This window comes from Saimiri boliviensis, chromosome X, assembly GCF_048565385.1.
Source record: "Saimiri boliviensis isolate mSaiBol1 chromosome X, mSaiBol1.pri, whole genome shotgun sequence".
NCBI classification, from domain to species: Eukaryota; Metazoa; Chordata; class Mammalia; order Primates; family Cebidae; genus Saimiri; species Saimiri boliviensis.
The window spans coordinates 84344839-84368265 of NC_133470.1; the positions used below are offsets into that span (position 1 = coordinate 84344839).

General features: G+C 51.4%; 2 protein-coding genes across 2 annotated transcripts in view; one reads left to right on the forward strand and one right to left on the reverse strand.

Moving 5' to 3' along the window:
- TEX28 (testis expressed 28) lies at positions 1 to 13428 on the forward strand. The gene is given in 7 exon segments (XM_039463907.1): positions 1 to 24; positions 170 to 230; positions 233 to 356; positions 358 to 470; positions 473 to 905; positions 12321 to 12456; positions 13072 to 13428. Coding segments are annotated over 7 exon segments (1248 nt in total).
- LOC101038324 (medium-wave-sensitive opsin 1) overlaps positions 13038 to 23427 on the reverse strand; it is a 16278-nt gene continuing 5888 nt past the window's right edge. The window contains exons 2-6 of the mRNA XM_003943902.3: positions 22788 to 23084; positions 20020 to 20188; positions 18437 to 18602; positions 16409 to 16648; positions 13038 to 13983 (exon numbers count right to left, since the gene is read on the reverse strand). Of these exons, the coding sequence (XP_003943951.2) occupies positions 13873 to 13983; positions 16409 to 16648; positions 18437 to 18602; positions 20020 to 20188; positions 22788 to 23084 (983 nt within the window). The 3' untranslated portion in view covers positions 13038 to 13872. The remainder of the gene's footprint in view (positions 13984 to 16408; positions 16649 to 18436; positions 18603 to 20019; positions 20189 to 22787; positions 23085 to 23427) is intronic.

Genomic DNA, 23427 nt, shown 5'->3' on the forward strand with positions numbered 1-23427 from the left:
ATGAACGTCGCCTCTCCAGTCTGTGTCAGGCCCATCTTGAATGCACACATCTTGCGTGTATAAGTATCCATACATATGTGAAAGTTTTATGAAGTCATAACTTGTCCAATTCTCCCACCCTTTGCAGCTCACAGGGCACTGTCCTGTGCTTTCTTGTTTCCCAGTGTAGGCGGAACACACCAGGAGCCCCAGTGAAACCCTCCCCTCCAGCATGCCTTCCTGCAGGTACCTGTAGCCAGTGAAGATGGCCCCAGTGGTCCGTCCAACCTCTCAGGTGGGGGCGTAGCCCAGAACTGACGGGACAGTGTCAGGCACCACATCCTTCACCTCTCAGAGCAGCTGAGAGTAGAGAAGACGTCGGGATGACAATACTGTGAGCTACCTCAAGCTGGTATCCACGGCAGACCGGCACCAGGTGCCACACGCCCGGCAGGCCTTCAAGAAGGTGAACCATTTCGCCTCTGCCACCATTGCCAGATCGAGCAGAGGCTCTACCAGTGTCACCAGCAGCTCCAGGGGATGGAGGAAGGCCGCAGGCCCAGGGGCTTACTGCTGATGGCAGAAAGCGACCCAGCCAACTGCGAGCCGCCTAGTGAGAAGCCCCTGCCTTCAGAGTGCCCCAAGCCGGGTGGGGAAGACGGGCCTGCCAACCTGCCTGATGCCAGCAGACCCTTCACCCTGGAGAGTCGCTTCCCAAGCTTGCAGCAGGGGACAAAGAGACATACCCGCTCAGAGGCAAAGGATGTGGCCCAGCAACAAAAGCTGCTGTTGCAGAAGGCGAAGGAAGAGCTGGAAGAAGTCAAGAAGTTGCATGCCAGCCTCCAGGTGTCCCGTCACAGCCTGAAGGAGAGTTTTCTGACCGACCTGGAGCTGCTGCTGGAGTCCCTTCAGGAGGAGAAATGCAGGTGAGGCTTTGGGGACTGGAAGCAGAGGAGGAACCACTCCTGGGAGCCGCCTGTGAGAGAGTGAAAGGGAGCCAGGACACGGCCCGGAGAGCAGGCTGAGGGGCCAGTTGGAAGAGCCAGCCCCCTCCCTGCAGTCCCACATCTGCCTTGACCCTTGCTGGTGAAAATGCTCCAGCTCAGTGGCCCCTGCCAGGTGGTTGCTGTGGCACAGCAGCTGGCCCTGACTCCAGTGGCAGGAGACAACATGGGGGCAGCGAGAGTCTGGCAGACACCTGGCACTACTCAGGGATGTGGCGTCCTCTGGCCCCGATCTGCTGGGAAGGTCAGGACTAGAGTTGCCTCACCAGCTCTGGTCTCTTCACCTAGCTGAGCTGGGGCACAGGTCGGGTCTTAGATACTTATTTGAAAAGTGACTGCCATCTGGTGAATGCTTGCTCTGCACTGTGCAGTAGCTCCATTTTCTTTCCAAGATGGGGCTAGGGCCCACCAATTAGAAAAAAAAAGGCAAGCCCAATCTCTCGACAGATTCTTTCCATTTCTACTGGGAGCGATTGTCTGGGTTCCCATGAGCCCTCAGGGGGTGCCACATTCTGTCCCCTCACCTCTGTCTGTGGCTGATTAGCTCCAGTCCCTCTGGCGAGGGAGGCAGCGATTCCCTTAGGTGAGCCAAGAGTCCCAGCACTTGCATGGGAAGAAGCAGCCCGCAGTCCTTTTAGTGCCTGCCTGGTGCAGGGCAAGAAGCAAGTGGGAATCATCCTCTAGTTTTCCCACGGACATCTTGTCAGTGTTTACATGGCCTAAGAATCTGTTAAATGACAATCAAAGAACATTAGAGGGAAACCATTACCAATTAGATGACCAGTCGGAGTTGCATTTTGGAGGTTATTTTCATAGTGGCAACCAAGTCTAAAATCTTGGGAGCATTAAAGACTGCTTTGGCAAAATCACACTTACCCAGTCAGCTTTCTATTAAGCAGCAACAGAGCTTGCTGGCAGTTACTGACTTCCCTGTATGTTTCCAAGCCGCACAGGCCAGTGAGAATACTGTGCTTGGAGAAACCCTTAACCCTCTCAAATCCCAGTCTTTCACCACCTCTTGATACGGGGGTGGCTGCAGGGGAGCAGGGCAATACTTCTGTCTCTCCTCCCTCATGCTTTTGCTGCAAATTCTAGAAGCCTGTATTTCCGACCCAGTACCCGCCCCCACATTGGACTGTGACATGGCCGAGAGGCAAACTTTGATCGCATTCAGCCACTGGGATTTTTGGTTGTTTGCTGCAGCAGGGAGCCTGCCCTTACTGATGTTCAGCGTGAGCAGAAAACCAGGTCTGCAGGGCCCACATCTACTAGGAGGAATGGAGGCAGGGCTGATGATGATTTCACTGTTGTTACAGGCTCATCACTGAGCTCTGGAGCACCAGGTTAAGTGGCATTGTTCTGTGGCCCTCAGACACCCACTTTCTGGATGGGGAAGTGTAGTCTCACAGAGGCACGAGCAGGCAAGGTGGCTGGTAAACACGGACCTTTCATCACGGCATTTCATCAAGCCCTGGCTGTGTGGCTAAGTTAGGTGCAGGGGACACAGGAATTCATGGCATTTTAAAAACGAGCTGGATGCAGAGGTGTTTCCACAGGCCCCTGTGACGGCTGCGTCTCCTCTGGTGCATCACAAACTGAGATTCCACACTGCAAGTCCCGTGCTGTTTCACACAGTTAACTCTGTTTGCTTTCAAGAGGGTTGTTGTGGTTTTTATCATTATGGTTTCTTTTTAACTTGGTCTTGACATGACTCTACTGAGAGTGGCCATAGCCGAGATACCCACTCTCTAGGAGAGCCCCGACCCATGGGAGAGTTAGGTGGGGATGTGTGTGTCGGGCGAGCCACAGTGAGGAGGCAGAATGAAAATTCACGAAACAGCAGAAATGGGCCGGGCGCGGGGGCTCACACCTGTAATCCTAGGACTTTGGGAGGTCGAGGTGGGCAGATTGCTTGAGCTCAGGAGTTTGAGATCAGCCTGGGCAACATAGTGAGACCTCGTATCTACAAAAAATGGAAAAATTAGCTGGGCGTGATGGCACGTGCCTGTAGTCCCAGCTACTCTGGAGGCTGAGCGGGGGTGGCGATCCCTTGAGCCCGGGAGGTTGACGCTGCAGTAAGTCATGATTGCACCACTGCACTCCATCCTGGGTGACAGAACGAGACCCTGTGTAAAAAAAAAAAATAATAATGTATGAGTCAGATCGCAGAGACGTTAGGTGTGCTGATGAAAGGCAGAGGGGAAGTCTGGGGGCAGCAGAGAGCTGATTGAGCTCATCAGCTGTGCAAGAGCGAAGTACAGAACCGGAAGGGCGGGGAAGCTACAGAGCTGTGCCCGTTAAGGTCAGCGGGTGTGATGTGATCCTACAGGCTTTCCTGCAGGGGTTGTGGATTGGCTGGTTTAAAGAAAACGCGCAAAGGAGGGAACTGATTTACATGACTCTGGTGTCGAGCACTAAGTTTTATTGTGCTCAGCAGCCATGGGACATGTTGGGTTTTGGGTTAGTGAGGTGAGGATCACATGGCAGGGAGGGAGGGGTGTTATCTAGGGCAAAGGTGACAGGGTGTAACTGCTAAATGCATTTTTGACAGGAGCTTACTTTTAAAAATAATTGATGTAGAAGTCACATAATGTGGAATTCACCATTTGAAAGCGTATCTTTGCAGCATTGTGCAGCCATATCTCCGTCTAGCTGCCTAGCACTTTCACCACCCCGGAAGGAGACCTCCAGACTCACCTTGCTGCCATTCCCTGGTCCCTCCTATCCTCGGCTCCAGGCACTCCCTAATCTGCTTTCTGCCTCTATGGGGTCGCCTCTTCTGGAGTTTTCATATAAATGGGACCATACAATATGTGGCCCTTTATGTTCGGCTTCTTTCACTGCGCACACTGTTTTCGAGATTCACTGATGTTGTAACATGTATCAGTGCTTCATTCTCCTGACGGCTGAGTGATATTCCGGTGCATGGATAGACCACATTTTGTGTATCTGTCCGTCACTGGATGGAGATTTGGGGTGTTTACACCTTTTGGCTATTGTGAGAAGCCCTGCTCTTAACACTCACATACATGCCATTTGTTTGAACACCGGTTTTCAATTCTTTGGGGTCTATAATCAGCAGTAGAATTGCTGGACTCTGTAGTGACTCTAGGTGTCATGTTTAGAAGACCTGCCAGACCCTTTCCACAGCAGCTGGGCCATTCTGCCTCCCCACCAGCGATGCGCAAAGCTTCCAGCTTCTTCACATCTTTGCCACCATTTGTTGTTATCTTTTTTTTTTTTTTTTAACCGATGTCACCGTGAAGTGATATCTCATTATCAAGGCTGTTTTTCTTTTTTTTATTTTTCCTGAGTCTTTCAATAGGCAAAACTTCTTTCTTTCTTTTTCTTTTGAGGTGGAGTCTTGCTCTGTTGCCAGGCTGGAGTGCAGTGGTGTGATCTCACCTCACTGCAACCTCCACCTTCAGGATTCAAGTGATTCTCCTGCCTCAGCCTCCCGAGTAGCTGGGATTACAGACATGCACCACCACGCCCGGCTAAATTTTGTATTTTTAGTAGAGATGTGGTTTCACCATGTTGGCTAGGATGGTCTTGATCTCTTAACCTCGTGATCCGCCCACTTCAGCTTCCCAAAGTGCTGGGATTACAGGCCTCGTTCTTTTTTTTCTTTTTCTTTTCTTTCTTTCTTTCTTTCTTTCTTTCTTTCTTTCTTTCTTTCTTTCTTTTTCTTTTTCTTTCTTTCTTTCTTTCTTTTTCTTTCTTTCTTTCTTTTTTTAACAAGGTCTCTGTTGCCCAGGCTGGAGTGCAGTGATGCAGTCATAGCTCACTGCAGCCTTGAACTCCTGGGCTCAAGCGATCTTCCTGCCTCAGCCTCCCAAGTAGCTGAAAGTTCAAGCGTGTGCCACCATGCTTGGCTAATTTTTAAAAATTATTTGTAGAGATGGGATCTTGTTACGTTGCCAGGCTGGTCTTGAACACCTGGTTTCTAATCCTTCTTCTGTCATGGTCTCCCCCAAGTGCTAGGGTTACAAATGTGAACCACTGTGCCTGGCCAGTTATTTTTTAATGCATTTTTTATTGATTGTGGTTAAAAAAAACCACACAACATATTCTTTTTGATTCTGCAAAGTGCAGGATCTCTGTCACAACCACAATTAGACTCAGGAGCCTTGGGGCTGGGCTATGGCCCTGGGGTCTCCTTCATGAAGTCTGGGTTTGTGGGTCCTTGCAGAGGACATTTCTGGGCCCTGGAAAGACTGTGGCTGCTTCCGCTGGAGTTGCTTGAGGCCTCTCCCCTCCGTGTGCTGAGGAGAAGCTCTGCCTGGATAGGGAGCGGAGAAGGCATCTCGAACTTGAGGATTTTGGATGGAAGGGTCTTCACCTGGCTTCTCTTCCTTTCTTGTGGAAATGGGAGGTGCTTCAGATCTCCAGAAAGATGTGCAGTAAGTGGTCTGCCTCCGCAGCACGAGCCAATCTCCCAGGGACCAGAAGGCCCCGGTTCCGCAGTGTCTCCGTGGGGCAGGAGGAAAGCAGGCCTGAGAAATCCAGAAAACATTCATTTGTGGAAGAGATGACATGAGTTTGCGGGGGACACGCACAGCATAGCAGTATACCTTACTTTTTTAAAAAGAGGAACTGATTTCCGACGTGGTTATAGCATTTCACGGTCCCACTAGGAGTGTATATGAGTTCCAGTTGCCAACATTTGGCAAGATCAGTCTTTTACACTTCAGCCTCTTAAGAACTAGGTGAAATTAAACTCCAAAATGTCATCACCCTAACCCACGTTCTCTCAACCTTGGCACTGTCGACATTTTTGACCAAATGGTTTTGTGTTGTGCAGGGCCGCCCTGTGCATTGCGGGGTGATGAGCAGCATCCCTGGTCTCCACTTACCTGATGCCGGTGGTGCCGTGAATTAGTTTCCTGATGCTGCTGTGACAAATTGCGCCCACCTTCAAGGCTTAAAATGACAGAAATTGATTCTCTCACAGCCATAGAGGGTAGAGGACTGAAATCAGTTTCACTGAAATCAGGCGAGGCCACACTCCCACTGGAGGCTCTAGGGGACAAACTGCTCTTTGCCTCTTCCAATTTCTGGTGGCTGCCAAATTCCTTAACTCTGTGGCCACACCGTTCCAGTCTTGAAAGCCAGCATCTTCAAATCCGTGTTCTGTCTTCACATGCCATTCTCCTCTGGGTGTGTGTGATGTCCTTTTGCCTCTCTCTCATACATGTGATTGCATTCAGGGCCCACGAGGGTAGTCTAGGATAATCTTTACATCTCAGTATCCTCAAACTCACCACTTCTGGAAAGCCCCCTTTTTTGGTCATAGAAAGTAGCATTCACAGTTTCCAAGGATCATGACATAGATATATTTTGCAGGGGGTATTTTTTTTTTTTGAGACGGTCTCTGTCACCCAGGCTGGAGTATAGTGGCACGATCTTGGCTCACTGCAACCTCCGCTTCCTGGGTTCAAGCAATTCTCATGCCTCAGCCTCCCAAGTAGCTGGGGCCACAGGCGCCAGCCACCACACCTGGCTAATTTTTGTATTTTTAGTAGAGACGGGGGTTTCACCAGGTTGCTCACGGTGGTCTTGAACTCCTGACCTCAGGCAATCCACCTGCCTCAGCCTCACAAAGTGCTGCAGTTACAGGCATGAGTCACTGCGTGCAGCCTAAGTGGGCATTTTTTAGTCTACCATGGCTCACCTATTTGTAACAACCAGAAATGTCTCTGGAGATTGCCAAATGTCCCTGGGGGGTGATTGCCTCTGGTTGAGAACCACTATCTTAGCCCATGAAACTAGTGGGTGTGACCCTGTCTCTGATAGTTAATGATGCTAAATCCCTTTTCAGGTGCTTATCAGCCGACGAGTCTGGCTTGTTTTCAAATTGGATTGTCTTTTTATTGTTGAGTTGTCAGAGCCCTTTATATACTCTGGACCAGTCTCTGTTACTCCCTACTTTTTCTTTTCTCGCACCGCTCATCACCTAAACTGCTCTCGCTTGTGTAGGTATTCATTTGTGTTGTTTTGTTCTCGTCAAAATGTTAGCACATTCAGGGAGGCCACTGTGTCTGAGTCACTGCCAAAGACTTGGCACGTGATGGCTGTTCTGTGGGTACCTGTTTCATGGATCAACCCGGGTGCTTCTTTCCCTCCCTTCCTGAAGGGACCCAGCTCTCCCTCTAGGCTGCCTCGCTTCTCCTCCACGTATGTCAGAACTCTATCTGCTGTGTTTTGGGACCATCAGAGCAGGGTCAGGAGGGCTGATTCCGGATTTAGGCCTGGCCCAGCCTCCTCTCTGCCAGGTGTTTACTGAATTACCTTGGACGAGGTCCTTCAAGTTTGCAATCCTTAATTTCCACATCTGTAAAATGGAGGTAATAATGATTCCACTATTGTTGGCAGTGTTGTGAGAATTAATTAATACTTGTGTGTAAGCCCCAAGTAGATGTTGATGGAACTGAATTTATAATTACTTTCTGCTTCCTATCTGCAAACTAAGTCCTTGAAAAACTGTAAAGAAAAATTGAGCCAGATGTGGTTGTGTATGCCTGTAATCCCAGTGCTTTGGGAGGTCAAGGCAAGAGGATTGCCTAAATCCAGGAATTTGAGACTAGCTTGGGCAACAAAGAGAGACCATATTTCTGCAAATAAAATTTAAAAGTATTAGCCGGGCTTGGTGGCACATGCTACTTGGGAGGCTGAGACAGGAGGATCGCTTGAGCCTGGGAGTTTTGTGTTGCAGTGAGCTATGAGTGTGGCACCGTACTCCAGTCTGGGTGACAAAGGACAGAGTAAGACCTTGTCTCAAAAAAAAAAGAAAGAAAGAAAGAAAAAAAAAGTAGTTGTTAATGGCTTTTTAAAAATGGCGTCTCGCTCTGTCGCCCAGGCTGGAGGGAGTGCAGTGGCATGATCTCGGCTCACTGCAACCTCCGCCTCCTGGGTTCAAGCAATTCTCCTGCCCCAGGCTTCCAAGTAGCTGGGACTACAGGTGGGCACCTCCACATCTGGCTGATTTTTGTATTTTTAGTAGAGATGAGGCTTCAACCATGTGGGCCAGGATGTTCTCGATCTCTTGATCTTGGGATCTGCCCACCTCAGCCTCCCAAAGCTCTGGGATTACAGGCGTGAGCCACCGCGCCCGGCCAATGTTTTGGGATTATTAATAGCTGTGGTTGTTGCACAACGCTGCATGTGCTAAGTGCTAGTGAATTGTTCACCTTAACATCATTCATTTTATGTTACGTGAAATTTGCTTCAATAAAAATGAAATAAAAAGGAAGATGCTCAGGTGCTGAGCAGGCAAGACTTTCACTCTTGCTTTGTATTTCTGGCTGTATCCTCAAGTGGGCAGTCGTGAAATTTTCTTATAGTCTCCTGTCATACTGAAAAGGCCCTCAAGTAAATATGCCAGGTCTCTGTGCTTTTCCTTCTTTTTTGGACACCAGGTCCTTGTGGGCATCCAGACCCTAGCTGCTCTGTCCCAAGAATGTTCTGGTATGTTTTGCTTTGAGACAAGGCTCAGAGATAACAGGCTATGGTTACTAGAGGCTTCACTGTTGCTGTGACCTCTCAGCCCCAGGGATCCAGCCTTGGGCTGACTTTTCTCAAGGTATCTGCTTAGGCCTTTGTTGCAGGCTTGGGTCTTGTTAACTTGAAGGCACAAGAACTTCCATTTCTTCCCAAATTTCTCCATGTCAGAGCATCCTGCATCTTTGGATCTCTGAGGTGGTCTGACCCAAGGTCTGAGCCGCTCTCTGAACTGGTTCCTACATCCCTATTGTGTTGAAGCAAAGCGCAGACATTTTATCAGTTCATCTGTAAATATTTCAGTGTGAACCTGAAATATGGATGACTTTGTTAACAGTCTAAATACCACGCCAAAAATGTTTTAAAACAAGTCCACAAGGTTAAATATACAGTCACTGTCACCTTATTGTGTCACACATGCCATCATTCCTTTTTATTTCTGAAGGATATTTTTTGCTGGGCATAGAATTGTAGGTTGGCACTTAATTTTTTGAAATAATAAGCGTTTTGAACAAACCATTCCCTTCTGGCTCCCATGGCTTCTGGTGAAAAGGCAGCTGCCAGTCTTCTTGTTGCTCCTTGCATGACAGTTTCATTTTCCTCAGGCTCCTTTTAAGGTTTCTTTTTCTTTGGTGTTTAGTGGTTTTGCTATGATGACGTTTGGTGTGATTGTCTTTTTTGTGTGTGTGTGCCGCTGACTCTCCCCTTGGTGTGATTTTCTTTGCATTCATCCTGCTTGGAGTTTGCATTGCTACTTGGGTTTATGGCTTGATGTCTCTCATAAATTTTGGAAATTTTCAGCCATTATATTTTCAAATATTGATTCTGCCCTCATCTCTCGTTTCTCCCCTTTTAAGGTCCCAGTTACATGTATGTTTGACCTTTCCACTGTATCCCTGCATCCCCTGGGTTCCTGCGTGAGCTGTCCTGGTGATTTTCCTCCCACTTAGGCTTCTGTTTTGTTGGCTCTTAACCCAGCTCCCCAAGGCCCCTCACTTTGGTACATTTGCTCAGAGCAAGCTCATCCATTCTGGCCACATGCACCCATTGCCCCCATGCTACTGACCCATCCTACAGCTGTTTCTCCATCTCGGACCTTTCCTCCAAGTTGCGAGCCATGATTAGGTTCTAGCTCAGTTTGCCAAAAGGAAATTCTCAGAAATGATCAAGAATATACTCTTTGTGGCCGGACGCAATGGCTCACATCTGTAATCCCAGTACTTTGGGAGGCCAAGGTGGGCGGATCACCTGTGGTCGGGAGTTGGAGACTAGTCTGGCCAACATGGTGAAACCCTGTCTCTACTGAAAATACAAAAGTAAGCCACGAGTGATGGCGCATGCTTGTAGTTCCAGCTACTCGGGAAGCTGAGGCAAGAGAATTGCTTGAACCCGGCAGGCGGAGGTTGCAGTGAGCCGAGATGGTGCCACTGCACTCTAGCCTGGGCAACAGAAAGAGATCTGTCTCAAAAAAAAAAATATGTATCTATCTATCTATACACACACACACACACACACACACACACAATTTCAATAAAGTTTAGAACACTTTGTGCTGGAGAAGGTGATCTTAACAGCTTTGGTCTGTCTTGAGGGTGTCTGGCTTGACTGGTCATCATTTTGTCTTCATAAGAGCATTCTTCAGAGTTGTCCATTTGCCTCTGTGGCTATAGGAGTTGGAGGGAGAGGGGTCTGAGACCAAGGAAGAGAAGGGAGCATGGCTGCCAGAGGGCCAGGAGATGGGGGGCAGAGAGAAGGGGAGACTGAGAGAATGTCCTTATGAAAATATTGTTTACTAACATCTGAATAGACTATTCAGGAATGCATTGAAGAATAGCTTCATGTATCTTTATAAATACATTGATGAAGAAGATTGACTTCATATTCCCAAGGACAGTTAAAATCCTGAGTGTTCTCGCAGCTAGGTCGTTCATGTAAATGGAAAGAGTAATGGGGAATCTATTTTCGGGGCAGCCGTCCTGCCGACCCACTCCCCGTCTCTGTGAGTAGTAGCCTAGTCCATGTTGTCCGCCGACTCTCTTCTCAACAGGGACCTGGGGCAGAGACAAATGGAACGTTCCTTGAAATGATGTGAGGAACCGGCTTTTGACAAATTAGCTTTTGACAAATGAGCTGTCAGCTTATTTAGTGCCCAGGGGATTTCTCCGTGTGAGTGTCAGTCAAGTCTTTGGAGTGGGACCAAATAGAAGTTGTCACTGTTTTCCTTGTCTCTGTCAGCACCACTGTTTAGACCTCCTGCACCCCAGGCCTGCCGCCACCCTCCTGGCCCTCCTGGGCCGACAGCCCTACAGTCTATGGGTTCCATCACTCTCTGGTGCCTTCTGTCTTCTACCTAAGCGGTGGCCAGAGCCCCCTCACTGACCCCCTGGCCTCTTTCTTTCTGGCCTGTTCTTTGTGGTGCCAAATGAGGAACTCAAAGAAGTTTTTAAATTATGAAGTATTTCAAGCCCAGGGAAAATGTACAGGATAATATAATTAACAGCTCCAGGTTTCTGAAATCTTAATATTTGCCATATTCACTTCAAATCTTATTTTTTTAGGAAATAAAACTTTAAAACATTCAGTTAAAGCTCTCGTTACTCCTTTCCAGCACCATCTCCCTTCCACTGGCCTCGCTATTCTCATTTGGGTGCTTATCTTTTCCATGCATGGTTTTATACTTTTCCTACTTATATAATTATATACACAACAGGTAGTGATTGTTTCCTTTTAGAGATGGGCTCTCGCTCTGCTGCCCAGGCTGGAGTGCAGTGGCATGATGACAGCTCACTGCAGCCTCGAAATCCTGGGCTCAAGAGACCCTCCTGCCTCAGCCTCCAGAGTAGCTGAGACTACAGGCACGTGCCACCATGTCCAGATAATGTTTAATTTTTTTTTAGAGATGGGGTCTCACTGTGTTGCCCAGGCTGGTCTTGAATTCCTGCTGGCCTCGAACAATCCTCTTGCCTTGGCCTCCCAAAGCACTGGGATTGCAAGTGTGAACTACTGCACCTGGTCTGCTTGTGGTTTTTTAACAGCTCTATTGAGATATAATTTACATATTATAAAATGCACAATTTCAACTACATTTCAGTGGTTTTTGGTAAATTTACTGAGTTGTGCGACTATTGCCACGATTCACTTTTTTCTTTTTGTTTAAATAACAGCTTTATTGAGATATAATTCACATACTATAAAATTCACCCATTTAAAGTATACAGTTCACTGGTTTTTAGTATATTCACAGAGTTGTTCAGCCATCACCACTATCGAATTCCGCAATATTTTCATCAGCCCCAAAGCAGCCCTGTACTCATTAGCCACTCCGCACCCCCCAGCCCCAGCCCCTGGCACCCACTAATCTGCTTCCTGTCTCTGTGGATTTGCCTACTCTGGGCGTGTCATATTAATGGAATTGAAGTGGAATCTGTGGTCTTTTGTGACTGTTCAATCCCTATAGTCACCGTATTTCTATAGTAACTGCAGGCTCAACCTCGTGCTAAACACTGGTCCTGGGAGATTTGTGGAATTTGAGAGCACACACAGATAGTTCACAGTTTCATTTCTACAACTTCTAGTCTATGGCTGTTTCTGTAAAGCTGTTACAAAAGAGTAACTACATATAAAATATATATGAATATTGGTGTGCATGTGGCTGGTGTGTGTTTGGGACATTCCCAGGCAGACCTGGAGTGGGAGGCAGGCTTTCCCTTGAGCCTGGGAAGGGAGGAGGAAGGGAGAATCCAAACCCGAATCTAGTCTAGGTGCAGGGCCCGTTGCTGTGGGCATGAGCTCTGGGCGAGGTACTGAAGGAATCTTACTTTCTCTTTTGTTCCCAAGACACTTGTTGATGGAAGAACAGGTGAATGCTCGCCTGCAGGGACACCTGGATGAGATTTACAACCTCAAACACAATCTGGCCTGCATGGAAGAGAAAATGGCCTATCTATCCTATGAAAGAGCCAAGGAAATATGGGTGAGAACCTTCTGGGGGAGCCTTGTGAGGAGGACAGAAGGATGAGTGAATCCATTCTGATACCCCCAAAGCAAAGCAAAACATGGGTCCTCGAGTTGCCCCCTCCTGAGGGTTCACTTGTTTCAGAGCTAGCAGTGTCTGATCTTTACACTCACGCTCCGCTTCCCACCATCTGGCTTAGCCGCTTTTGCTACTTGGGTGCTGCAGTGCTCACCAGTGAGCCTCTGACTCGGGAGATCTGGGGTGGCGCTGCTGTCTCTGCTGCTGCAGGTGTAGGGAGCGCCCTCTGAGAACCACTCCTTAGACCTGGCTTCCCTCTCCTCACTCTTCCATTCCCATAGCACCTACTCCCGTCCCCATCCCCATCCCCGGGTAGCTGTGTCCTGACCAGGTCCTTGGCCTCGGGAGACAGTGGGTTGGGGAGTGCGTCTGGGCCAGATGAAGCCTTTCCTGTTGCCGGAGCGCCTGCGCCCTACCCTCTGCGTGGCTGTGCACTCGGCTCTGCTCCCCTCCTGGAATACTCACTCCACAGTACTTGCTGCGCACCCCTAGGAACTCAATGAACAACCACAGCTCTGTGCTGACTTCCGGTGCGTGCACTTTCACCTCCTACAGGAGATCATGGAGACCTTCAAGAGCCGAATATCGAAGCTGGAGACGCTACCGCAAGTTACCCAGCTGGAGGCAGCGGAGCACCTCCGAAGCCGTCCCCTACAGGTGGTGTTCAGGTTCCTGAGCCTGCTGCTCTCACTGACCACTGTCCTCTTGGTCTTTGTCTCCACCTTGTGTGCCTGCCCCTTGTCACTGGTCAGCTCACGCCTGCGCACTTGCAGCATGCTGATGCTGATCGGGCTTGGGGTCCTGGCCTGGCGGAGGTGGCACACCGTCCCTGCCATGGACTGGCAGGCATGGGTCCCCTCCAGGTGGAGACTGTACTCCAAGGACTCTGAGCCTCCAGCAGATGGACCTTAAGAGGGCAGGCGGGCCACCTGCCTTAGCTTGCTAGCTCGCTCCCTCCTCCTGGGTGCCGAGGCCATCCAGCAAGCCCTCTCCAGACAGCCCCTCCACAGCTCTTACTTCCTGATTACGTAACCACCAACCCCTGTGAAATGGATGCAGACGCCCACCCGCCTCACACTTCTGTTTTGCCAGGATTCTTTCACACCCTTGGTAGACATGAGGCTCGGGAAAGATGAAAGTCCATGAAGCACTCTCTCCTCTTTACTCCCCTTGTGCTCTCTCGAGACCCAGTGCCTGCACACGCAGAGGCTCAGGCGGCCCCAAACTGCAGTGAAAGCCTCTGCGACTTTGTTGGTTTTGGCAAAGATAAATTACATTTATTTCACAGGGGTGGAGAAGGAGGGGAAGGGAGAGCTGGCCAAAGCCCCGGCGGGTGGGATGGGTAGGAGGCAGACCTCATGCAGGTGACACCGAGGACACAGATGAGACCTCTGTTTTGGAGGCGCTGGAGAGTTCAGAGCCATCATCAACCTTCTTCCCAAAAAGCTGCAAGATGCAGTTTCGAAACTGGAAGGACAGAAAGTGTTACTGAGCAGAGCAGAGAAGGGTGGAGCTGAGTGGCCGCGCTCAAGCCTTCCCTTCGCATGGGGGATGGAGGAAGGCTCGGGTTACTTCTCCCTCACACTTGGGGATGGTCATCTAAGTAATCAGACTTAGCAGTTGATGGTGACTATACTGGGTTGAAGTGTGTCCCCCAAAAGATGTGTTCAGGTTAAGATGAAGTCACACTGGAGTAGGGTGGGCCCTAGTCGAGTGACTGGTGTCCTGATAAGAAAAGGACCACTTGGACACGGACACACAGACAGAGGGAAGAAGCCCACGTGAAGATGAAGGCAGAGACTGGGCGACACACCTTGGAGTCAAGGAACACCGAGGACTGCCGGCAACCCTGTCATTGGGAGCAGAGACTGGGGCTGCTTCCCCTCTCAGCCTCCATGGGGAGCCTTTCCATTTGCCAACACCCTGATTTCAGACCAAGGCTTCCAGAACAGTGAGAGAATCCATTTCTGTTGTTTGAAGCCACTGAGTTTGTTGTAGTTTGTGATGGCAGCCCCAGGACACTCATCCACAGTGCCAGCTAAGGGGCAGTCGGGACCTATCCCCAGACTGTCTGGTGAGCAGCTCAGAGGAATGTTAGTGAAAAGGCACATGGTTGTCATGACAATCTAGCCCCTACCTCGTCTCTCTAGCCAAGGTCTTCCGGCACCAGGAGGGATCTGTCTTTGCTGCGTCACCCCAAAGAGATCTGGGCCATATGAATGTCTCAAGTCATGTCTCTCGTGATCGCTGAACTAACCACAATGCTTTGAGAACCCAGACCAAAGGCATTTCCTAAATATTTCAGGCCTACTCTTGACTTCCTCTAGCTCCCGCTGTCACCAAAACTCTCAAAAAAAAAAAAAAAAAAGGGTTGAAATCAATAACATAGGCTGGGTGTGTGGCTCACACCTGTAATCCCAGCACTTTGGGAGGCTGAGGTGGGGAGAATACAAGGTCAGGAGATCGAGACCATTCTGTCCAACATGATGAAACCCCATCTCTACTAAAAATACAAAAATTGGCTGGGTGTGGTGGCGTGTGCCTGTAGTCCCAGCTACTTGGGAGGCTGAGGCAGGAGAATTGCTCTGGGAGGTAGAGGGTGCAGTGAGTCAAGATCACGCCACTGCACTCCAGCCTGGTGACAGAGCAAGACTCTGTCTTAAAAAAAAAAAAAAGAAAAAAGTTAACATAATAACAGCAGAATCAGCTCAGGAATCTATTCAGCAGCTGCTGCTTGAGCACCCACTGTGTGCCTCACTGTCCTGAGCAAAATTTCCTGTCCTCATGGAACTGCATTCCAGAAAATTCTCTCAGAATGTGGCAGGACAGGATAGTTATGTGGAAAGGGTGAAAACAAAGTTTGAGGCCTGGTGAGGTCCAGAAGTGCAGACGTCTGTGTAGGAGGGGACATCTGGAAGGGAGAATGGAAAGAATCCAGTAAAGACAGCACTTGGCAAGATAGTTTAGGATTCCAGAAACCCAAAAAAGCTCCTCTTGAAACACAGGAAACAGGGGTCGGGGATAGAACTACACTCTGGGCATCAGTGTGTTACAGCGAGTTCCCGGAAATCCACTGCAGGCCTGGTCCTGCTTACTGTGTGAAAGTCACCAGGGAAGATGAACCCTTAATGAACTCTGCAGACTTGGCTTGTGTGAGTCAAGGCCGAGCCAAAGAGGATGGAGCCGTTGAGTGGCTCTAAGATGGAGGAGCAAAGAAGAGCCGAGTGGACGGGATGGGCTGGGGCGAGTGAAATGGGAGGTGCCTGCACACCCTTCTGGTCACCATCAGGTCACATCACAGCTGTGTTTGAATGGAACCTGCAGCCTTCGGTGGTGGGGGCATTTCGGTGTGTGAGCAGCTTGCCTCTGGGCCTGAACTAACCCACGAACTCATGAAAGCTCCCGAACTCTTGGTCAAGTGTAGCCAAGAAGGGCTGGTTTTTGTTCTTATGGGAAGACACATTTTAGAGGTTATGGTTTGAAAATGGAGAGATGGAGGCTGAGAAGGATTGAGTCTGTACAGAAGAGGGTCACACAGGCTGGATGTACCTAGGGCTCACCAATGCCAGGAGAGCCCCTGAAGCTCGGCAGCCACAGTTCTAGGGCCGCCAGAAGGGAAGAGCATATGGCACACAGACGCTTTGGGAAATGCCACCCCCAGGCTGAGACTATAAAGGATTCCAGAGGGCGCACCTAAGCCTTCTGCTAAGGGCTAGCTGGAGCTCTAGCTGGGTCTGGGCCACAAGCTGAGCCTTTCCTGATCATTTCCCTGGAGGGTCCCCCAGATGCTCCGTGGGCTTCTCATCAGAGACATGACTCCAGGTGGAGCCATCACTGGGTCCTTCTAGGTCAGACAGCGTTTTCAGTGGGATCTGCTGATGGTGTGGCTTACCTGCCGGTTCATAAAGACATAAATAATGGGGTTGTAGATAGTGGCACTTTTGGCAAAGTAGGCTGGCAGGGCAGCCATCAGAGGGTGGAAGGCGTAGCCAGGGTTGGCAGCAGCAAAGCATGCGAAGAAGGTGTAGGGTCCCCAGCAGATGCAGAATGTCAGGATCATCACCACCACCATGCGTGTCACTTCCTTCTCTGCCTTCTGGGTAGATTCGGACTCTTTCTGCTGCTTTGCGACCTGAGGGAGACAGGGACAGTGAGTCGGGGGTTGGGGGACAGCAAGAGGCAGGTGACCCAGGCATAAGGAGTTGTGGGAAGGAGTGGAGCCCAGCAGCCAGCTTCCAGCCCTGTGTCGGGCTGGCCCTGGGGGAGTCCTTCTAGAATTGGAGGTGGCACGCAGCTAGGCCTGGCCTAAGGTGACCCCAGAGCTGGACCAAACAAGCTCCTTTGCTTCACCTGATTCCTTAACGGACTGTCCCCTTCTGCGCCCAGGCCTGACATGGAGGCCTGAACTGACCTCCGGGAGTGGAGGATGAAGGAGCTAAGAAGATGGAGTTGGCGGGAGAGGCGAGAGCCGTGGCTGGAGGGTGCCTGATGGCAGTGCCGAGCAATGCATACACTTCCCTCAGGCTTCCTAGGCCAAGCTGGCCACTCTGTGGGCTAAATCCTGCCCCGGACTCATGGCGAGGCAGCTGAGGGCAGCTGTGGGGGGATGGCTCTTTCATGCCTGAGGGGAGGAAGGAGACGAACGGCCTCCAGGCAGAGGCGCTGTTGGGGAGGTCACAGAGACCAGCCACTGCCTGCCAGGGGTGAGGGACTGACGGCACACGGATGAGTGGGGATGAGAGAGGGACTGTGAGGGCTGGAATCCGGGGAGGGCCGGGCCGGCCGGGCTGGGGCCACATTCTGGAGCTGGGGCTCCACCAGCCCAGACTAATGCAACCCAAGCCGTGCTTGGGTACCTGTGGGAGCCTTCAGCCCAAAGTGAGGGGGCTTACCACGGGCTCACAGACTCCTAGAGAGAGAGTTGGCAGGCATGCCCATCCAATTGTGGACACAGGTGGCTTCATATAGGAAAGCCACCACCCTGAAGGGCCTTCCACTGCCTGTGCGAGGCAGGGCCCAGCAGCTAACAGACGGAACCAGCCTTGCTCGCCTCCCTTGGCCTGATTTCCTGCAGGGGCTCCCAGTGGCAACCTAGTCTAGGGGTGAGGGGGTGATGGCTGTGGACAGGATAAGCTTCCCAGGGCAGAGGGCCAGACACACAGGGTGGAGAGTGGGCTCCGCTCCTCGGTCGGCCCCACAGCCTATGAAAGGGACAAGGGTACTCCACGGGCAGCCTCATAAAAACGCCTTGATTTGCAGCTTTCATCTGCACTCCACTCTGTGGGAAAGGCAGCCTTTCCACCCTGGGGGAACTGTCCAGGGTCAGGGCAAGGCACGCCTCTGTTCCCTTAGTGGACTCCTCCAGGGAGGGAGTGGGCGTCCTTTCCTATCCCACAGAGCTGACGACACAGGGGCCGGGGCTGAAACTGCAGCCGGTGGTCCTGCCCCAAAGGAATCACCTGCTTCTTCTCGCTGGATCTTAATATTTTCTTATAGGGGTAGAATCCTCTTCTCTAAGGATTTTTGAAAAAATAGTTTAGGAGGCCAGGTGCAGTAGCTCACGCCTGTGATCCCAGCGCTTTGAGAGGCCGAGGCGGGTGGATCACCTGAGGTCAGGATTTCGAGACCAGCCTGCCCAACATAGTAAAATTCCATCTCTACTAAAAATACAAAAAAATTAGCCGGGCCTGGTGGTGCATGCCTGTAATCCCAGCTACTGGGGAGGCTGAGGCAGGAGAATCCCTTGAACCCGGGAGGTGGAGGTTGCAGTGAGCCGAAATTGTGCCACTGCACTCCAACCTGGGTGACAAGACTCTGTCTCAAAAAAAATTTTTTTTCTAGTAGTCTCAGTGGACTGATTTGGGGGCAGAGAAGCTTAGGGACAGGAGAGGGTGAGGCCAGGAGGGACCAGTGCGCTTACCGCTCGGATGGCCAGCCACACTTGGAGGTAGCAGAGCACAATGATGCTGAGTGGGAGGATGCAGCATGTGACCATGAGGACGATCATGTAAGACTGCACCCCGGGGTACGAGCTGCCACTGAACACGTCTGGGCCGCAGGAAGTCTTCAGGCCATGGGGCCAGTACCTGGAGAGAAGGGCCGGCAGCCAGTCCTGATGCAGGGTGGGGTGACCCAGGACCCTCAGCCCAGGCCCGCTGATGACTCGGGTGGGGTTTGTTTTTTTAAATTGAGGTGAAATTCACGTTGCATGAGATTACCCAAATTGAAGTGATCAATTCTGTGGAATGGTCCATTCCCAATGCTGTGCAGTCACCACCTCTGCTTCTGGAACATTCTCATCACCCCAGAAGGAAACTGTTGGGTTTTGGTAAATCCTTGTCCTTTTTTTTTTTTTTTTTTTTTTTTTAGATGTCATGCCTCTCCTCTTTTTAAAATTGTGGTAAAATGCACATAACATAAAATGTGCCATTATAGGCCAGGCACAATGGCTCACACCTATCCCAGCACATTGGGAGGCTGAGGCGGGAGGATTGCTTGAGCCCAGGAGTTCAAGACTAGCCTGGACCACATAGTGAGACTCTGTCTCAACAACAACAACAAAAAATTAGCTGGGTGAAGTGGTGCACCTGCAGTCCCAGCTACTCAGGAGGCTGAGGTTAGAGGATCACTTGTGCCCAGGAGGTCGAGGCTGCAGTGAGCCATAATTACACCACTGCACTCCAGCCTGGGTGACAGAGTGAGACCCTGTGCAACCATCTCCACTATCTGCTTCCAGAACATTTTCATCTCCCCAGGCACACCCCCTTTTTACAAAGGGAAAGGGTGCGTGAGGTTCCGTCTTGCCCTGACCTTCTAAGAACACCTGTGAAGAGCTGAGTCTTTTATCTGACGTCAGCTAGACCATGACCGAGATAAAGGGACCTGCTCACTGGGTGGCCTGGAGGATTAAATGAGATAACCCACAGGAGAGCCTCCATCAGGTCAGCTTGCTACATGTTTGATAACGGGCAGCTGTGTGGGGCATGGCGGGAGACAGAGACAGGCTTTCACCAGGTTCCCTAGAATGATGGAACGTTCCCTAAAAAGAACATTCCCTCTCCAAACACCACGAGAACTTATTCATGCACTTGTCAGTAAAACAGTGAAATGCTGTCCCATCCAGTTCCTTCCAATCAAACGTTTGAGCCCCTTGCTCGGCCAGGCCAGGACGTGAGCTCTGCAGGCCCAGATGGCCTCCGAAAGCGGGGGTGGGGTGTTGGGGGGCAAGGGCAGCAGGTGCAAGAAAGAGACGTGGAATGCAAACACGCTGTGCTCTCTCTGACAGCTGCACTCATGGCCCCAGTTCATTGGCATTTCTCCGTGTGCTCCTGTGACCCTATTATGCTTGGGAGAAATATGTTTCCAGAGGTTTGGGGACCACAGAGCCAGATTCATACATTCATGGAAATTGTACACTGAGAGGGGCCCAGAGAAAGGAATGATCTGCCTCAAGGTCACAGAGTCTGACCCTGTCCACCCTGTCTTGCACCCTTGCCCCCTTACCTGCTCCAACCAAAGATGGGTGGGGCTGTCCACACAGCAGCCCAGATCCAGGAGAAGACAACTCCCACGATGGCCAGCTTGGCATCAAATCTCACGTTGCCAAAGGGCTTGCAGACAACCAGCCACCTCTCCCAGGAGATGATGGCCAAGGACCAGAGACCCGTGATCCCTAGGGGAGAGCAGGCAGACGAGGGCTTTGAGCCGAAGCAGAGGTGGAACAGCCTCCGACATCACTGCTTCCTTCCCGGACCAGCTGACAGCTTTCAAAATCAGGAGGCGTCTGCCCACCTAGCTGCAAAACCTCATTCTCCAAAGAATGTTTTCAGGTCCAGGGCGAGTGGGCCTCTGGGTCAGTTTGTTTCCGCATCTCATTCTGCCTCTTCTCCCACCTTGCTTCCCCACTGACCCCTGTTTTCCTCCTCTCCTCTCCGTTTCTTTCTTTCCTCTTAACCTCAATTGCTCTCCCTCTGGAGCAGGAGCTTCGAGCTCCCGGTTTGGCCAGTGGGTTTCTTGCCAACCAGTCTTGGAATCTCGAAGCTGGGAACCAAACTCAGGGAACTCTGTCCTCAACCTCCACACATCAGCACCCACGAGGAAGCCAGACAGAGCGAGTAGCTGCACCTGTTGGCCCAGGGGAGCCCTGTTAGCACCCCCTGCCCTCTTGGCCACGGCCCTTCCTCTGATGATGGAACACTTGATGGCCACGTCCACAGCAGCATGGCCACACTGAGGTGCTATTGTCCCAGCCAAGAGCAAGGAATCAGGCTATGTCTAGTAACCTGCGCTCCTCCTTCTAGCAAACCCTCACGTGTAAACAGCTCAGATTCTCCCCACTCCCTCTCTGTGGTAGGTAGAGACAGCTTCCCACTGTCCTGCCTAGACCCCAAAGGTCTGCACGCAGAATTCAGGGCTCCACCCTGAATTGGAAAAAGTGGAAAAAGTGACATCTTTCTTTCCAACAGCCTCGAACAGACACTGGGCATTTCCTTCCGATATGAACATGGCAGTATTAGCAGCACCCATGACTTGGTCAGCAAGAGAGGTCACAGATGTTTTCCTGTCAATTTACAGAGGTGGCAGACAGTTCGAATGTCACTTATTTCATCGCTACTTTGAAATAGGAATGGTTCTCAGGCTGGATCCTGTTATTTAATACTTTAGTGCTGAGTGGTGTCACGAATACTTTTAATACATGCTTTTATTTTTATTTACTCTTTGAGACAGGTCTTTTACTTTGTTGCTCAGGCTGAGGGCAGTGGTGCCATCACAACTCAATGCAGCCTTGACCTCCCAGCTCAAGCAATCCTCCCACCTCAGCCTCCTGGGTAGCTGGGACTACTGGTGTGCCACCACTCCCAGCGAAGTTTTTATTTGTTGTAGAGACGAGGTCTCACTATGTTGCCAGGCTGGGCTCAAACTCCTGGAGGCAAGCAGTCCTCCCGCTTCAGCCTCCCAAAGTGCTGGGATTACAGGCATGGAGCCTGGCCAATAAATGCTTTTAATGAGAGACTATGTTACTGGTGAATATTTAATACTTTGATAACTGTTTTTCAATATAATTGGCTGCCTTTATAATCCTATGGGTCTCATTTTATGTGTTTGCAAAATTTCTTCTGAGATGGGGTCCACAGGCTTCCCAGATGGCCAGGAGCATCCGTGGACTGAAACTGGTGGGGAAGTGCTGGCTGCTTGGCACCGGAGTGGCCCAAGAACAGACTATGGGCAGAGGCGAGGGTGAGCGGGAGACCCTGGCAGAAATGGAGACAGACGTGGGCGGAGATGCAGGGGGCACTCCGGAAGGGCCGTGGGAGCACGGAGGCCATGCCCGCTGCAGAGAGCACTTGGACCTGGGGATGGACCTTCTCTGCCTGACCTTCCCTCGGCTCCCCTTGTAGACTGTCGGAGGAGTGCCAGGACTTGGACAAGCACCCTCTCTGGTCTGGGCCATTGTGGTACAATTTGAGGCAGTTAACGGGGTGGGGTGGAGAGGCTGCTAAGGGTGGTGGGGAGGCAAGGACGGAAGCTGCTTCTGTTGGGTGTGGGGTCTCCTCCTCCTGAAATAAAGCCCCAGCTCCTGGGCGTGGCCTCTGAGGCCTCCGAGACCTGGACCTGCCCACCGCCTGTCCGGCAGCAGTGGCCACTTGGTGGTACTCTGCCCACCGAGCCGCCAGCTGCTCCCAGCTGCTCCTTCTCCACCTGCCCGAGGCCCCTTCCTGTCGAAGAGGACTGGTGATGGCACCGTCTGGTCACCGTCTGGGTATAGGGCCCCTCCTTAGCACAGAGCCTGGCACATGGGTACCTCTTGGCCACTGTCTGCTGACCTGGGCGTAATCGTGGCCACAGAGATATGAGTGATGGGGATGGGGAGAGGATCTGGGAATCGTGTCTCCCCCAGGAAAAGCAAAAGCTGGAAGGGCAGCATCCCTGATTGCACAGGAGCACTGCCCAGGGTGCCCAGAGGCCCCGCTCCCATGCTGTTCTGGGACTGTCTGGTTCTGTGTCTGTCTCCTCCCACTCCAGCCCCACAGCCCCAAACTGGCTGTCCCCGGGCAGAGCCTGACTCAAGAGTAGGAACTCAGAGTGTGCTGGACTCAAGGGAACTGAATTTCATGTGAGTGTTCAGATGGAAGCCTCCAAACCCTTCAGTATCTGGATGTGAGGGAGGCGGGCCCACGGGAGAAACTGGGCCCAGGTCATCCTGGGGTGGCCGGAGGGGCTCGCAGGGCAAGTGAACGGTTTCCGCTGAGCCTGGGCCCCAACTGGCTTACCGCACAAGGAGACCGTGTAGCCCTCCAGGACACACATCGGGTGGCCCAGCACGAAGTAGCCGTAGATCTGGTTCACGATGCTGATAGTGCTGGCGATGACAGTCTCTGCCAGGTCAGCAACTGCCAGGTTCACCAGGATCCAGTTCAGAGGGTGGCGAAGCTTCTTGAACTTCATGGTGGCCGCCAGCACCAGCCCATTCGTGAAGACGGATGCAATGACCACAAAGACCATCCAGACACTGGTGAGGTGGTACACCCATCTGGGAGCGATGTGGTAATTGGGGCCTTCAAAGGGGCCTGCGGGCAGGAGGCAGAGGAGAGAGAGGAGCTGGATGGCAGTACCACCTGTCTACACCGGTGCTGATCCCACCTCTCCTGCTTCCGTCAGGCCCTTCCCCTCCCTCTCCCGTCCTCCTGCCCACTGCCCTTGCCTTTGCAATTGGCTCTGTCCCTCCAGCTTTGCCCATCCTCAGACAGCCTGCCCTCCATCCTGTCCCTCAAGCCAGAGGCGATCGCCTGCTGGTCACCGCACTGGCACCTTGAACTTCACAGAACTCCTCATCATGTCCCCCATCTGATTCCCCACTCACGGCGCAGAGTCACCCTGCTGCCCTGCTCCCCCTTCCCTTCGCCCCACCCC